Below are 17,864 nucleotides of genomic sequence, written 5' to 3'. Positions count from 1 at the left end.
TTTTGATTCTTATGCTTCAGCTCCAGTTTGGGGAAATCATGTGGCCAAGCAATAAACTCCATGCTCCTAGAGGCCCCATTATCCAAACCACTAGGTAGGATGGTATTTAACCAAAGGACCTCAAGAACCTAAAAACCCTGGCCTCTGACTTCCCAATCTGGTACTTAAAATTTTTTTAATGTTTATTTATTTTTGATGTGGGAGGGGGACAGAGAGAGGAAGACAGAGGATCCAAAGCAGGCTCCCCACTGTGAGCACAGAGCCCGATGCCGGGCTCGACCTCACGAACCATGAGATCATGACCTGAGCTGAGATCAAGAGTCAGACACTTAACACACTAACCCATACAGGTGCCCTACAATCTTGGAACTTTTTTTTCTATTTTTTAAATGTTTTTTATTTATTTCTAGGAGAGAGAGAGAGAGAGAGACAGCGTGAACAGGGGAGGGTCAGAGAGAGAGGGAGTCACAGACTCTGAAACAGGCTCCAGGCTCTGAGCTGGCAGTCAGCACAGAGCCTGATGCGGGGCTCGAACCCACGAACCACGAGATCATGACCCAAGCGAAAGTGGGGCGCTTAACCGACTAAGCCACCCAGGTGCCCCCAATCTTGGAACTTTTAAAGGGCAAACATCAAAGTGACTCTGGGTGAGAAGACAAAAGGTCCATGATGCAAAAAGTGAGAACAGAGAGCCCTTTAATGGTTAACTGGCATGGAGAGAGAGGCCCTGTCCCTTCCTCAGGCAACCCAAGGTCACTATACTAACCGAGGATTGCCACCGCCACCAACCAGAAAAAAAGAGCACCTCGCAGCTCTAGGGCGAGCTATGTCCCATCAGAATGGAAGGCCAGGTCCTGGCTCAGCACAGGACCTCATCAGAGGGTGTTAAGGTTAGAGACCTGACTGAGGACGGGGGCGAAATGACCTGGCCCCTGCTCTGCCCAGTGACTGGCCCTGGACAAACCACTAACCCTGTCTGTGCCTCACATCCCAGTCATCAGAGGGTGTTAAGGTTAGAGACCTGACTGACGAGGGGGGTGAAATGACCTGGCCCCTGTCTGCCCAGTGACTGGCCCTGGACAAACCACTAACCCTGTCTGGGCCTCGCATCCCAGTTTGTGAACATCATACTGGGTGGTCGTGAAGTGAGAATGCAAATTAGTAGACCATGTGGAAGAATTTTGCTTGGCCCTGTTCTCGAGGATCTGTATGTAAATCAAATGTGAGTTTCAAGATGTGTGAGGCCAAGGTGCGTTAGAGGCCACCATGATTCTGTCATTGCTGCTGTGGTTATCATTGCCCTGGCATTTTTCTAGTTTCCTCATCTGCTACGTTAATTCTTTCAGCGACCTTTGAGGAAGATAAAGAAGGGCAAATAATAATTATTTCCATCTAACAGGGGAAAGAAGGGCAAAGAGCTTAAATGCACGGCCAAGGATTGCCTGGCTGGTTTGTGCAGCGAGGCTTATCTGCTCAACCGCATCCAGCAGAATTGAATTTCCACATCTTCAAAATGGGTGCCGATCCAACTTGGGCTCCTACGGATGAAATGCGAGGAAGGGAAAGGGAGAGGGAGATGCACAGATTCAGAGATCTACAAGACAGATCCATCAACGGCTAATGGGTAAGAGGGTTCTTTCTGGGGGTCATGAAAATGTTCTCATGTTACAATACAATGAGGGTTTCACAACTCCTTAGTAAGCGTTGATTTGTACACTTGATTTTTTATTTTTTAAAAGATTTAATTATTTAAGTAATCTCTACACCCAACGTGGGGCTTGAACTCACAACCCCGAGATCAAGAGTTGCACGCTCTTCCAACTGAGCCAGCCAGACACCCCGATTTGTACACTTTAAATAGATGAATTTTATAGTATGTAAATTATCGCTCAACAAAGCTATTAAGAAAAAGACACATCTGGGTTTTGTTTGTTTTTTAAATGGGCAAGCGTCTTGTGACCAGGAATGATTATTTGGGTGCTAAGCCTCTAAAGAAATTTAAGGAAGTGATTATTGTAAAAGTCAGATTCCTTTCAGGTAGAGGAAGGGTTGTGTGATCGGGACAAGGTACATGAAGGAGCTTCTGGGGTGGGTATGAAGGTTTTATTTCTTGACCTAAAGCGTACTTAACAAGGGTGTTCACTTTATAATAATTCATTATATTCCACATGTGTTTTATGGGGTTTTATTTTCTGTTAGTTTTCTTTATTTATTTTGAGAGAGAATGAAGGGCAGAAAGAGAGAGAGAGAGAATGAATCCCAAACACTGTCGGTGCAGAGCCCAACACAGGGCTTGAACTCACGAACCCGCGAGACCATGACCTGAGCCGAAATCAAGAGTAGGACACTTGGCTGACTGAGCCACCCAGGCAGCCCTTTTATGGAGTTTTCTGTATCTGTTGTGTTATATAATAAAATGGTTTTTAAAAATAGGGGGAATCTAGCAGGAAATGACACGCTGTGCTGGCCAGACTCTCAGGTGTCCCCTGGTAGTCCCGCCCTTGCTTAATCCTGTCCCCTCGAGTGTGGGCAAGAGTGTGGACAACTCGTTTTTAACCAGCAGAGTAAGTCAAGGCAATAGGATGTATGTGATGAGGTGTACGTGATTATATCACACAGGATTTAAAGTCCACCTGGCTAGGAGACCTTCTCTTCCTTGTTGGCTTTGAGGAGGTGAGGGGCTACGCTGCAGAGGCCCATGAGGTAAGGAACTGAGGGTGGCCCCCAGCCAACAGCCGGCGAGAAATGAGGCCCTCCGTCTGACAACCTGCGAAGAACCGAATGCTACCACCAACCATTTGAGTCTGGAAGGAGTTGCTTCCCCAGTTGAGCCCCAGATAACACCACGGCGCCAGGTCATACCTTGACTGCAGCTTGTGAGACCCCCCAAGCAGAGGCCTCGTCTCAACGGTGCCCTGACCCCCGGCCCACAGAACCCGTGTGTTGTTTGAAACTACCGCATCCACGGTCATGGCTGCAAATAACCTGCCCCGAGTTTGGGGGTGCCCTCAAACCACTCTCAGGCTCAGAGACTCACTAGAAGCACCCAGAGAACTCAACAAAGTGATTGTAGTCTTGGTTACAGTTTATTACAGTGACAGGATACAGATTAAAATCAGCAGTAGCAAAAGGCACAGCACACGGGGCAGGAGCCAAGGGACACCCACTGTCCTCATCACATGGAGTCACAGGACAAGGTGAGTTCTAGCGACAATGTGTGGCAATGTACAAGGAGCACTGCCAACCAGGGCACCTTGGTGCCCAGGGCTTTTACTAGGGGTCAGGCACCCAGGCAGGCCTTAGTCTCCAGCCCCACCCCCCACCCCCCCTGCCCAGGTCAAGGTGATAGCTCCTGGCCCGAGGCCCTCAGGTAAACAGACACTCTGATCAGGCAGGATTTCCCCAGGACTTAGGGGTGACCTCCTGGGAGCCAGCCGATAGCCCCTGCTCTCTTGAGAACATGCAGCTTGATCATCCCAAGCCTGCAGTGAGCCCTTTCCTGCTCACCCACTAACTCCAGAAGTGGGATCCTTGTGAAGCAGCCACCTGCTTGAAGGCCGAGGGAGAAGCCGGGAAACCACCACGTGCCAAGACCCAGGGGCCCTTTACACCTGCGCTGGCCTTATAGTCAGAGAGTTTCCAGGAGTTAAGCCATAGAGCCAGAAGGCAGGGTGCAGAGGAGAGGAGGAAGAGACGGGGCACTCATACAGAAGCGACTCCTCATTAGCCACCGAATAGAAGGCAAGTGTGCCCCCCTCCAGGTCCAGCCAGATGCCCACCACCTTCGGTCTGTCAGAGCCGAGGACGGTTTCCTTGACCATGTGCCAGGCAGAGAGCTGGCGAGTCCCCTTCCACTCTACACACCAGGAGTCTCCGGTCCTTCCCAGGGTCTGGTTGCGCCTCATTCCCCAGGAAGCCACCCCAACTGCCCAGTGGCTGCAGTGCTCAGTGTCCACTTCCCAGTACTGCTGCCCTGAAGAAAAGGCCTGGGAACATAAGACCTGGCAGGTCACAAACCTCTCATGACTCCAGAGATGGGTCTGCGGGCAGCGAGATACAGTCACCACCCGGCGGTCCTCAGACACCTCCAGACTACAGGAGTGGCTCCGAAGGTCAAAGGTTGGACTGATGGCCCCTGAGGAAATGAACAGGGAGATGACCAGCTCTCCCTCTAAGAGCAAAATACAGCTTTGTATCTTTTTTTTTTTTTAGTTTAGTTTTGAGAGAGAGAGAGAGAGAGAGAGAGAGAGAGAGAGAGAGTGTGTGTGTGTGTGTGTGTGTGTGTGTGTGTGTGTGTGTGTGTGTATGTGAGTGGGGGAGGGGCAGAGAGAGAGAGAGAGGGAGACACAGAATCCGAAGCAGGCTCCAGGCTCTGAGCTGTCAGCACAGAGCCCGATGCAGGGCTCGAACCTGGGAATGTCGAGATCATGACCTGAGCCAAAGTCGGATGCTTAACCCACTGAGCCACCCAGGTGCCCCCAGCTTTCTATCCTTGAGAGTGATGAAGTTTTACTTACGCTGGCATTAAAACTGGTACGTCAACTTGCAGTCTTCTATTGTAGTTCTAGTAACAATCCTTTCCATGTTCATTTTTATTTCCCCATTTTAGCCTGGAATTTGGGAGTCTTCCATCCCTTTTGTCTTTGTAACAGCTCCCCTGTGAGTCCAGGACAGGCTCAGCAGCAGGGAGGCGGACTGGCAGGCCAAACCCAAGTTTTGTTTTGTCTTGCTTAATTCTTTTTTGAGAGAGAGGGAGGGAGCTCGAGTAGGGGAGAGGGACGGAGAGAAAGAAAATCCTAAGCAGGCTCCACGCTGGACACAGAGCCCAACACAGAACTCAGGGCTCAATCCCACAACCCTGAGATTGCGACCTGAGCCAAAATCAGGTCAGAGTCCGATGCTCCACCGACTGAGCCCAACCAGGCGCCCCAGGCCACACCCAGGTTTTAAGCGGATGACATACTTACACTGAGCAAACCGGGAGGTCCTCGTGGGGGCACGGTGGCTGCGGTCAGGTAGTGGGTGTGAAGAGGAAGATGGAGCTTCCTGGAGTTCCACTAAGGAATCAAAACATTGGGAAGGGGGAAAAGTCTCATCAAAAAGAGAAAAAAAAAAAAAGGCAAATAGAAGGTATCAAACATCGCGATCAGGGTACACAGCTTTTGTGTAGTGTCACACTTGGATCAGATGGGACATCCAGCTCAGGGATTGATACGGAGATGGTGGGGTTCAGAGCGAATGGTCAAGAAAAAATTCTTGAGACATTGTTGGTGCAAAACAGTGGTTTTATTAAAGCTGGGGACAGGACCCGTGGGTGGAAAGAGCTGTACTTGGGTTGCGAGGGGTGGCCGACCCTATGCCCTCAGGCTGGGAATCGGTTAGGGATAGCATAAGTCTGTAAAGCATAAAGCATAAGTCTGGAGTCTTGGAAGCAAGGTTTCCAGGACCTGGAGGGGGCCAGCTGTTGTTAGGAAAGGGTCATTTGTTTGTCTAGCAAACCCTCAGTCAGGAGACCCTTCACATGTGCATCATGCTCCTTATGCTTGGAGGATGATTGCTAACATATATCCGGGGACGCAGAGGTAAAAAAAAGTTTCCAAAGGAATGTTAAATGTTCCATGTGTTAAAGTGGACTTACAGGCTCCTGGGGGGTGGGGTAATATTAAGATAAGACTGTCTTTTGCCCCTAGCAAAGTGTCACCAGGGAGGTGGCTGGGCTTCCAGGGGAAGATCACTCTGCTTGTTTCAAGGACTTGTCAGTGGGCTGTAAGTTACCTCTGTTTCTCTTTAAGTTTATTTAGCTTTGAGGAGAGAGAGAGAGAGTGTGTGTTTGTGAGTGAGAGCAGGGGAGGGTTGGGGTGGGGGGCAGAGGGAGACAGAGGATCAGGATCTGAAGCAGGCCCCAGGCTGTGAGCTGACAGCAGAGAGCCTGACATGGGGCTTGAACTCACAAGCCGTGAGATCATGACCTGAGCTAAAGTTGGAGGCTTAACCGACTGGGCCACCCGGGCGCCCCGTGTTTCCCACATCATTACGTTCAGCCCCATGTTCTCACTGTGCACTTCTTGTACTGCCTGTTTCCCTGGTAAGGTCTAAGCTCCTTGCTGGTGTGAGAAGTAAGGGAGATGATTCATTTTCAGAAATACCAAATAAAAGCTGTGTTGTCTAGTTAACAGTAGGTTTACAACAAACTGGAAATATATATGTCCCCCCCATAATGGAGCCTCAAGCCCTTAGATACTTCACTTTCTGGTTCTTCTTCCCCCCCCCCTTCTCCGTTTCATAGGCTTATTTTCAAGGGCTTTGAATGAGCATGCACCAAAGAACAAAGGAGGGACTGAAAGTCTCTGCATCACCTCAGGGAATATACCTTTGTTCCAATCAGACTACTTTTTGCCTTACATGGGCATAGGTGACATCCAGGTAAGGCTGTAACCTCTGCAGTAGTGCTCAGCCAGTGAGGAACCAGGGGAGGGACTTGCATGCTAGGAGATAAACTGTCTGCTGTAACTGCCTTGAGTGTGCCTGTCCATCAGACACCTGCTCTTGCAAGAACGTTGATCAAGGCCTCACTTCACTGTGAGGGCCCCTCAGTGGACTTATTTCTAACACTGGTAGAGACCTTGTTCATCTTTATGTTCTAAGCACCAAGCATGGAACCAGGCACATAGAAGGGTTAGATGCATATGTATCAAATAAATTAGCTGATACAGTTTCAGGGGATCACAGCACCCTGACACCCAGAATATCCATGACCCTCCCCATCGAATGCCATGCCATCCATCAGTGCTTTAAAATGTTACTTTGTGGGGCACCTGGGTGGCTCAATCTGTTAAGCGTCCGACTTCGGCTCAGGTCATGATCTCACGGTTGGTGGGTTCGAGCCCCACGTCAGGCTCTGTGCTGACAGCCAGCTCAGAGCCTGGAGCCTGCTTTGGATTCTGTATCTCCCTTTCTCTCTGACCCTCCTGTGCTCATGCTCTTCTTCTCTCTCTCAGAAATAAATAAAACATTAAAAAAAACCCAACTTGTTTTAAAAATTAATTAATTAATAAAATGTTATTTTGTATGAGTAAATTCTGAATGGGCACTCAAGAAACTAACACAAGCAGCTAACTGAAACAGGGCAATAGGCAAATTGGGCAAGAGTGGAAAAGAGACCTTCCCTGTGTGCTTTTATATTATTTTGACTGCTAAATTTAACATTTTAAATTCAGCGCCAAAATTTAAACATTTCAATTAATTATTTATTTATTTTTAGATGTTATTTTTAAGTAATCTCTACACCCAACATGGGGCTGGAACTCACAACCCTGAGACTGAGTCACACGCTCCCCCGACTGAGCCAGCCAGGTGCTCCTAAAATACTGATTTTAAATTTATGTACGTAAATAATATCACTAAGGAGTCCGATCTAAACTTAGGGGTACACAGGAGGCACGGGGGTACTTATTTCTCAGATCATTTATGGAACAACTAATAAAGTGTGCTCTGATTGGTTCATGTCTCCCTCTCCCTCCCTCCCCTACTCATGCTCTGTCTCTCTCTCAAAAGTAAATAAACATTAACAAAATTTTTTAAATAATTTTTAAGCAGAGCAAGATCATTTGAATGTAAAACAGTTATAAGAGATATGTCCCTAAAGCACATAAAGCTGACCATGGCCAGACCAGGGGGCAGAAGAGAGTGAGGCCAGAGCTAATGTCTAAGGGGCAGGTGTGAACTAACTGTTCACAGTTAGTCATGACTAGGGTTACAACAGAGAATGTATAAAGTCAGAACAGAAAGGTTCCTTTCTGTGTTTTTCTGTGTTTTTCCTGTTTATTATTAGCACAACTGGCCGGAGATGATATGTTAATAGAACTTAACAAGGACTGTTTACAAAATTTAAATGTTAACATGCTTTGTTATCAAACACATTTCATAGTTAAACATAAAAAGCAGCCTATTTCAGGGGCGCCTGGGTGGCTCGGTTGAGTGCCCGANGGCAGAGAGAGAGAGGGAGACAGAGAATCCCAAGCAGGCTCTGCGCTGCCAGCTCGGAGCCCGATGCAGGGCTCGAACTCATGAAACCGCGACACCATACCCTGAGCTAAAACCAAGAGTCGGTTGCTCAACCGACTAACCCACCCAGGTTCCCTAAAAACAGCCTATTTCTGAATCTCCTCAGGTGGATAACACAGATGAGCAGTAAGCTAGCAAAATCAGGTCTGGGTTCTGGATGTACAGGTCTCAGAAAATGAGTTTCTATTTTTTAAAGGCCTGTGTTACATCATACCACCAGTCATATCCAAAAAACATATCCAGCCACAAAAACACCTCAGCCCACTCTTTCCTCATTTACAGCCCCACAGGAATAATACAGCTGGGCTCTGGGATCCTATCCCCCAAAAACAAAGCCAGGGAACACTCTGTCATTTCCCCCAACTTCCATATTTAATCCTCCACCAAACAAAATCACCTTACCCTGCACTGGTTCTTCAAGGGCGTCTTTCCACATCAAGTTTGCCCGTAATTTTTCCCGGATTTCTTCTAAGTCATGCAGAATGTCTCTCATTTTTCGCTCAGGTGTGTGGGGAGTCACAGACTCTGAAGAAGCCAAAGAAAGGTCCACCCCACTGGAAAAAGACTAGAGATGAATCACCCAAAATAAATTCATTAATTCAAGTCTCTTAAGGTATGCGTCAAATAGTATATTCTAATTCTGCCACCTCTAATTTTCTCCTTGCCCCCTCACAAATTTTTAAAAACATAATTAGGCCCTCAGATGATATGCCTTGACAGGAATATGGAAGAAAACAATGGGCAGCAAAAATATTAAAGAGTGGTTATTTCTGGGTGGTGGGGGTATGCGGTGGTGTTCATTTGCTTTCTTTTTTTAAAACAATTTTTTTTTTTTTTTTTTACAAATAGTTTATGGTCAAATTAGTTTCCACATAACACTCAGTGCTCATCCCCACAAGTGCCCTCCTCCATGCCCATCCCCCCTCCCCCCCACATCCATCAGTCCTCAGTTTTTGTCAGCATTCAAGAGTCTCTCATGGTTTGCCTCTCTCCCTTTCCCCCACCATTTCCGCCCTTCTTCTCCCCCTTGTTCCTCCGTCAAGTTCCTCCTAATCCTCCTATACGTGCAAACATATGGTATTTGTCCTTCTCTGCCTGACTTATTTCGCTCAGCATAACACCCTCAAGGTCCATCCATGTTGCTACACATGGCCAGATTTCATTGTTTCTCATTGCCATGTAGTATTCCATGGTATAGATAAACCACATCTTCTGGATCCATTCATCTGTTGATGGACACTTAGGCTCTTTCCATGACTTTTTTTAAAACAATTTTTTAAGGTTTGTTGATTTTTCAGAGAGAGAGACAGAGTGCGAGCAGGGGAGGGGCAGACAGACAGGGAGAAATAGAATCTGAAGCAGGCCCCAGGCTCCGAGCTGTCAGCACAGAGCCCAATGCAGGGTTCAAACTCACAGACAAGATCACGACCTTAGCCAAAGTCAGACACTTAACCAGTTGAGCCACCCAGGTGCCCCTCATTTGCTTTCTTTAAACTGTTTATGTATTTTCTAGTATTTTCTACAATAAACATGGATTTCTTAGCTAATACCAAAAAAAAGGTATTAAACTTTGTAAGCCCACCCTATAGGGGCTTTACAAAATGAATAATACAGATAGTCACCAAGATAAGCTACAGAGGCCAGAATAACCTTTCCCGGGAGGCAACCATTCTATCATCTCTCTTCTCAAGAGCCAGCATAGCCACGTTGGCGGCACCCAGGCCCTCCCGGCTCTCTCGGGCTTCCAACACACGCTCCCTGATTTTCTGTAACCTCAGGTCCGGTTGTTCCCCGACACAGCCTCTCATCTGCTCCCACATTCCCCCCTTTGGTCCCGGACTTTCCTTCCCAACTTTGCATATCCTATTTCCCATTCTTCTTACCACTCATAAAGTAGCAGGCCCAACGGACTGAGTGCTTTCCACAGCTTACTTCCAATATGTGAAACAACCTTCCAGGGTGGGTTTGCTATCCCCGTTTTACAAAAGAAGTTACAGCTCATGGAGGTGAACTAAAGTGCCACGGTGAACTTTATCAACCTGCATTTTCCCATCACTTAACACTTTTTTTTTTTAATGTCTATTTATTTTTGAGAGAGAGAGAGAGACAGAGCACTAGCAAGGGAGGGGCAGAGAGAGAGGGAGACACAGAATCTGAAGCAGGTCCCAGGCTCCGAGCTGTCAACACAGAGCCAATGCGGGGCTCGAACCCACGAACCCACAAACCACAAGATCATGACCTGAGCCGAAGTCAGATGTTTAACCAACTGGGCCACCCAGGTGCCCCTACTTAAGCACTTTTTTATACCAGAGCTCTTTTAGTCCTCGTATCAAACCAGCGAGGCAGCAGGCCACGTGTCAGTGTTCCTATTTTACAGATAAAATGAGATTCAGAAAGAAGAAATGACTTGACCAAGGTCAGAATACACATGGGTGGCAATGCCAAGGGGGAAAGTCAGACTCTCAGGCTTTTCTCCCCCCAACACCTTGTGTCCCTGAAGACCCGTGTATTCACTCCTTCAATGAGCATTTGTTGAACACCTAACTATGTGCCAGACAAGAATGAACAAAAGAACAAAAGCCACCAAGGTCTCTACCCTAATGAAGCTTAGAGTCTGGGGCAGGGGAAGAGGGAGAACAAACATGAATAAATGATGGCACCAATCATCATCGAGTTCCAACTTGTGACAACTGTTACAAAGGAAGTCGTAAGAGCCTCTAACAGGGGGACTTGTTCGAGGAAATCAGTGAAGGTTTCTCCTGGGAAGTGATGATCTAGCTGGGGGTCTGCAGGAGGAGCAGGCATTACCTAGGTGACAGGGTGAAAAGAAGAACGGTCCGTGGAGTGCACCCTCGTGGTGGGAAGAGGCATGACACGCTGGAGGCACTGATGGGGGCTGCGGCTTGAAGAGCCCAGGGTGAGGAGGGTGAGGGGAGCCAGATGGAAGGAGACAGGAGAGGCAGGCAGGGCAGGAGTCCTGCGGGGCCCTGTTGGTTCTGTGAGGACTGCCGGGATTTGGGTCTTAATCCCCCACAAGCAGATGGCAGTGGAGATGTTGTAAATCAGACTTGTGTTTGAGAGGACCCTGAGGAGAGCAGACCAGTGGGAACGGAGTGGACGAATTAATTATTGCAGCAACCCAGGCAAGAAACGTTCAGAGGCTTGGGTCAGAGATGTCTCCAGAAAGTTCGACAGTAGCAAATAGATCCCAGGGATGTTTAGGTTGGTGAGGAGACGGGTGACAGGATTCCCGGGTTTCTGGCTTGTGCCCTTAGGAGGCTATGACAGGCCCAGTCGCTGAGATGGAAACAGTTTGGGACATTTCTCATACGTTTATTAATTTATTTTCGAAGGGGGGAGAGGCAGAAGGAGAGGGGGACGGAGGATCTGAAGCAAGCTCCATGCTGACAACAGAGAGCCCAATGTGGGACTCAAACCCATGAACTGTGAGATCATGACCTGAGCTGAAGGCAGATGCTTAACCGACTGAGCCACCCAGGCGCCCCCAGTCTGGGACACTTTAAGTGTGATGACCTTTGAGACACCAAGAGGAAAAGGGGAGAAGGAAGACACCAGACCAGAGCTCAGAGAAAGATCCAGGCTGGAGCTATGGTGTATACAGGGTGGTAATTAAAGCCATGGTGTGGGGAAGACCACGCAGCAGGGAAGAGAAAGGGATGTACAAGTCAGCCTTGAGGAGTTTGGGCACTCCGTTGCTGAGGAGAGAAAGAGAGTGAGCCTGCAAGACAGACGGAGAGGAAGCCAGCCAGAGAGAAACAGGCGAAGGTCAGAAGACTCCTGTCCTAGAAGCTAAGGGAAAAGGAAGCTTCAGGAATGAAGGTGTGGCCACAGGCTGCTGAAAGGTCAATGCAGGCGAGGACTACACCGTCTGCAGGACTTGCACAGAGGTCACGGGGGACCTCAGAGCTGGTTACGTACAGGGCTGAGGATGGGGCATAGCCCACCTGACGCTCCCCTGCCTCACTTCAAGCATTCCACGCTTCCGCTCAACACGTCTGACCATAAGAAAATAATAACATATGAAGATGTACTGCATCCTTCAACTTCCAAACACGTTCCCGATGGTTGCTCCAGTTGGGCGCTGTCCCCAGCCCCGCCCAGCATACCCTTTCCCCTCCCGGCTGCACCTACCAAGCCTGGGGAGCTCCCTTCATCGTCTGCTCCGGATTCTGGGAGGTGTGTCCGACTCTGAAGGCTCCCGACAATGTCCACAAGCCGTTCCACCAACCCTTCCAGCTCCTGCCCAACTTCTGCGATGCTCTTCTGTGCCGCCGCCTTTAAAAGAACAAAGAAGAACACAAAGCTGGACCCAGGAAGCCAGCTCCAGACCGGGAGGCTGTAGACACTGGACAAAGGAAGCAGGCAAGTAAGTGACAAAAACGTCCAGGGGACAAGGAGGTAGACTTCCCAGACCTTGTGCCTGCCTACTGATTGTTTGGCGGCCATAACAGGGTATCAGAGCCCATCCATGGCGGGGGTGGGGGGGGGAGACTGAAGCTTGCAGGGGCTCGGGGGTCACTCTGCAGAGGAGGCCAGAGAGGAAATGGTGAGAGCCTGGAGATTTGGCAGAGTGGGTGCAGCCAGCAAGGTGACAGGGGCAGTGGAAGGAATCAAATGAGAGAGGTTTAAGGTCCAGTGTCACCAGAATCATCCTGTGTCCTTACTATTCCTTTCAAAGTAAAAACTGACCCTTCTTGCTTCTTCTCTTCAACACTGCAGAGACTCAACCTAACCATTCACCGCACAGGGATCTTGGAGACTTTCAAGTGCTGCGCAGATGCGAGCACCTTTTGTTTGCTTACGGACATCCTGCACATTTTTTAAAATTTTTAATGTTTATTTATTTTTGAGAGAGAGAGAGAGAGACGGAGTACAAGTAGGGAAGAGGCAGAGAGAGAGGGAGACATAGAATCCGAAGCAGGCTTCAGGCTCCGAGCCGTCAGCGCAGAACCCAATGCGAGGCTTGAACCCACGACCGTGATATCATGATTTGAGCTGAAGTCGGATGCTTAACCAACTGAGCCACCCAGGTGCCCCTGACGTCCTGCACATTTAAGGCAATATTCAGATTAGAGCGCTAAACAACCCCACTTAAACACCTTCATCTGCTCAGCTGCCTGGCTGGGAGGGGAAGTAAGTTCTGCAGCCAACATTCTGGCAACAACTTCAAGGCCTGGTGACCCTCCTCAGAGGCAGGATGGGCCCAGACTTCAAATGGTGAACACCCCATGACTCCCCCACGGGGTCCTAGGTCACGTCACAGAAATACAAGGCATTCATCATCCAGCTCTCAATAAACCAGTTTTTATAACTTTGTTCTGACACTTTTCTAAATCATGCTGGAACCCCAAATTCTGAAATTAACCCAGAACCTTCTGCATCTCCAATAAGCCTGACGTCCCTCTGGGGCACCTGGGTGGCTCAGTCAGTTAAGCGTCCAGTTCTTTACTTCAGCTCAGGTCATGAGATGGAGCCCCGCATCGGGCTCTGTACTAACATCACAGAGCTTGCTTGGGATTCTCTCTCCCTTTCTCTCTGCCCCTCCTGACTCGTGTGCTTTCTCTCTCTCAAAGTAAATAAACATAAACATATAAATATGAATATATCTTGTGTCACTCCATACAGAAACATCATAGAACAGACACTGTCAGAACTAATTATGTCAGAACTCCGGAAAAGACTCAAAGGGAAATTTATAAGTGCCTGCATTTGCATTTAAAAAAAGAAGAAAGAGGGGCGCCTGGGTGGCTCAGTCGGTTAAGCGTCCAACTTCAGCTCAGATCATGATTCGTGGGTTCGTGGGTTCGAGCCCTGCATCAGCCTCTGTGCTGACAGCCAGCTCAGAGACTGGAGTCTGTTTCAGATTCTGTGTCTCCCTCTCTCTCTGACCCTCCCCTGCTCACGCTGTCTCTCTCTCTCTCTCAGAAATAAATAAAACATTTAAAAAAGTCTTTAAATAAAATATTTTAAAAAATAAGTTAAAAAAAAAAAGAAGAAGAAAGATCTCAAATCAATCACTTAGCATTTATACCATGAGGAACTAGGTGGGGAAAGGGCAAACCAAACCCAAAGCTAACAGAAGGAAGGAAATAATAGATTACGGGAGATAAATAAAATGGAGCATGTAAAAACAATAGAGAGTATCAATGAAACAAAAGTTGGTTCTTTGAAAAAAATCAATAAACAGATGAATCTTTAGCTAGACTGATAAAGAAAAAGAGAGAGAAAACATAAATAACTAAAATCAGAAAGAAAGTAAAGTGGAGACATTATAAGGAGACTGACCTTATAGAATACAATTTTAGAGAATATTATAAACTTTTTATGCCAACAAATTAGATAACTTACATGAAATGGATAAATTCCTAGAAACACAAATTATCTAAACTGACTTAAAAAGAAACAGAAAATCTAGGGGTGCCTAGGTGGTTCAGTCGGTTGAGCGCCGGACTTCAGCTCAGGTCATGATCTCACAGCTCCTGAGTTTGAGCCCCGCGTCGGGCTCTGTGCTGACATCTCCGAGCCTGTGGCCTGCTTTGGATTCCTGTCTCTGTCTCTCTCTGCCCCTCCCCTGCTTGTGCGTGCGCACGCTCTCTCTCTTTCTCTCAAAAATAAACAAACATTAAAAAAAGAAATTTCTAAAAAAGAAATAGAAAATCTCAACAGAGGTATAACAAAGAGACTGAATCAGTAATCAAAATTCCAACAAAGAAAAGTCCAGGACTAGATGGATTCACTGATGAATTCTACCAAATGCTTAAAGAAGAATTAACAGGAGTCCTCCTCAAAGTGTTTCAAAACATCGAAGAGGATGGAACATGTCCTAACTCCTCAGTGAAACCAACGTTACCCAGATGCCACAGCTAGATAAACACATTCCAAGAAAATTACAGGCCAATATCTCGTATGAATATTGATGTAGAAATCCTTAATAAACGCTAGCAAACTAAATCCAGTGGGATGGTAAAAGGATAATACACCATGGTCAAGTGGAATTTATCACAGGACTGCAAAGTGGTACACCTTAAGAAAAAACAACCAATGTGATACACATTAGTGGAATGAAGGGGAAAAAAACACATAATCTTTTCATTTGATGCAGACAAGGCATTTGACAAAACCCAACACCCTTTCATGATAAAAACACTCAGAAAACCAGGAATAGAAAGGAAATTCCTTGGGGCGCCTGGGTGGCTCAGTTGGTTTAGCGTCCGACTTTGGCTCAGGTAATGATCTCATAGTTCATGGGTTCGAGCCCCGCATCAGGCTCTGTGCTGACAGCTAGCTCAGAGCCTGGAGCCTGTTTCAGATTCTATATCTCCCTCTCTCGGACCCTCCCCTGCTCATGCTAGCTCTCTCTCAGAAATAAAGAAAACATTTAAAAATATATAAAAATGAAACATTTAAAAATTTGAAAAAAAAAAAAGAAAGAAAGGAAATTCCTCAACATACTAAAGGGAATTTATGAAAAATCTACAACTAACATCATACTCAATGCTGAAAGACTGAAAACTTTGCCTCTAAGAGCAGGAACAAAACAAGCACGCCTGATTTCACCTCTGCTACCACACTTTGTACTGGAAACTTTAGCCCAAGTAATTAGACAAGAAGTAAAAGGCATCCTCGGGGTGCCTGGGTGGGCTCGGTGGCTTGTGCTGAAAGACACAAGAATAGCACACAAAAAGATGTGTTTCAAGGAGCTGCAGTGAACAATCCAAAAAGGAAATTAAGAACCCAATTCCATGTATAACAGCACCTAAAAGGACTAAAATACCTAGGAATATATTTAACCAAGGAGATGAAAGGACTTGTATTTTTGAAAACTACAAGAGCATCACTAAAAAGAAAGTTAAGACCTAAATAAATGGAAAGACATTCCATGTTTCTGGAAGAAGGCTTATTATTGTTAAAGACGTCATACTCAAAGTGACCTACAGAGACAACACAATCCCTCTCAAAATTCCAACAGCCTTGTTTGCAGAATGGTAACATCAATCTTCAAATTCATATGGAATTTCAGGGAACCTGAAGAGCCAAAACAATCTGGAAAAAGAAGAGTCAGACTTACACTTCCTGATTTCAAAATTTACTACAAAGCTGTATTAATGAAAACAATGCGGTACTGACATATGGATAAGACCTCCTCCCCCCCCAAAAAAACCCCAAAAAACAATGGACCAGAAGTAGGAGTCCAGAAATTAACCCATTAATCTCTGGCCAAAAATCTATATGATTTTTTTTATGAGGGTGCCAAGTTCACTCAATGGAGAAAAAACATTCTTCAACAAATGGTACTCGAACAACTAGATTTTCACATGCAACAGAATAAAGTTGGACCCCTACCTCATGCTGTATAGAAAAACTAATTCAACACGGGTCAGCAACCTCAATATTAGACTTATCACCATAAAATTCTAGGAACATATATGAGGATAAATCTTCATGAACTCAGAATTTGGCGATGGATTTAGATACGACACCAGAAGCAAGAACAATAAAAAAAGAAATAGATAAATCAGACATTGGCAAAACTTAAAACTTTTGTGCATCAAGGGACATTAGCCAGAAAGTAAAAAGACAACCCACAGAATGGGGGGAGATATTTGCAAGTCATACACCTGCTAAGGGCTTAATATCCAGAATTTATAGAGAATTGCTAACACTCAACAAGAAAAAGACAACCCAATATTTTAAAGTTTATTTATTTATTTTGGGAGAGAGAGTGTGTGTGAGCAGGGGAGGGAGCAGAGAGAGACAGAGAGAAATAATCCAAAGCAGGCTACACACCATTACCGCAGAGCCAGACTCCAGACTTGAACTCACCAACTGTGAGATCAGGATGTGAGCTTTAACCAAGTAGGATGCTTAACCGACTGAGCCACCCAGGCACCCCAAAGACAAGCCAACTAAAAAACAAAAAACAAAGAAACAAACAAAAAACACCAAAGGACCTGAATAAACATTTCTCCAATGAAGATACTTAAATGAGCAATAAGGACACGAAAAGATGATCAGTCAACATCATTAATCATTCGGGAAATCCAGATCAAAACCATAGAGAGAAAGGACTTCATGCCTAATGGGAAAGGCATGCTAAAAACAAAGTGGTAGGAGGAGGAGGGGAATACAAAGAAAATGAAAACTAACACATGTTGGCAAGGATGCGGAAAAATCAGAACCTCCTACTTTGCTGATGGAATGTAAAATGTCGCTGCTGTGGAAAACGGTTTGGCTGTGTTCCTCAGGAAGTGAAACACGGAATTCCCATACAACCCAGCAAGTCCACTCCTAAGTATTTACCCAAAAGAACGGAGAATAAGGGCTGGACACACCACTGTTCGCTGCATCACGACTCCCAATGATCAGAAGCTAGGAAACAATCCAAACGGCCATCCGTGTACGTGGATGAACAACACGTGGTACACACACGCAAGGGGATATTATTCAGCCACAAAAAAGAGTAAGATTCAGGTGTGCGCTACCACACGAACGAACCCTGAAAACATATGGCAAGTGGAAGGAGCCCGACACACAGGGACAAATACAAGGTTGCACGCATATGCCGTATCCAGCGTAGGCGAATCCCAGGCACAGACAACAGACCAGCGGTTACCAGGAGCTGCGGGGAGCTGGGACGCGAAGCTCCTGCTGAAGGGGTGCAGTTTGTTTGTGGTGACGGCATTCTGGAAACAGAAACTGCTGAGAGCTGTACACCACTGTGGCTATAACTAACGCCACTGAACTGCACACTTTAACAAATGGTTAAGATGACTGATCTT

General features: G+C 46.6%; 1 protein-coding gene across 1 annotated transcript; it reads right to left on the bottom strand.

Moving 5' to 3' along the window:
• Positions 1-3,067: 3,067 nt before the first annotated feature.
• On the bottom strand, positions 3,068-17,864 carry RNF135 (ring finger protein 135). The gene is made up of 5 exons (XM_077749645.1): positions 17,699-17,864; positions 12,217-12,360; positions 8,467-8,629; positions 4,968-5,057; positions 3,068-4,135 (listed from the first exon to the last, which is right to left on the bottom strand). The coding sequence occupies exons 1-5, from the start codon at positions 17,765-17,767 to the stop codon at positions 3,606-3,608; spliced, it is 996 nt and encodes a 331-aa protein (XP_077605771.1). The 5' UTR covers positions 17,768-17,864; the 3' UTR covers positions 3,068-3,605.

Source organism: Crocuta crocuta, unplaced genomic scaffold (assembly GCF_008692635.1).
Source record: "Crocuta crocuta isolate KB4526 unplaced genomic scaffold, BGI_CrCroc_1.0 scaffold149, whole genome shotgun sequence".
Lineage (NCBI taxonomy): Eukaryota > Metazoa > Chordata > Mammalia > Carnivora > Hyaenidae > Crocuta > Crocuta crocuta.
The sequence above is the reverse complement of the archived record's forward strand: the minus strand, read 5'-3'. Positions and strand labels throughout refer to the sequence as shown.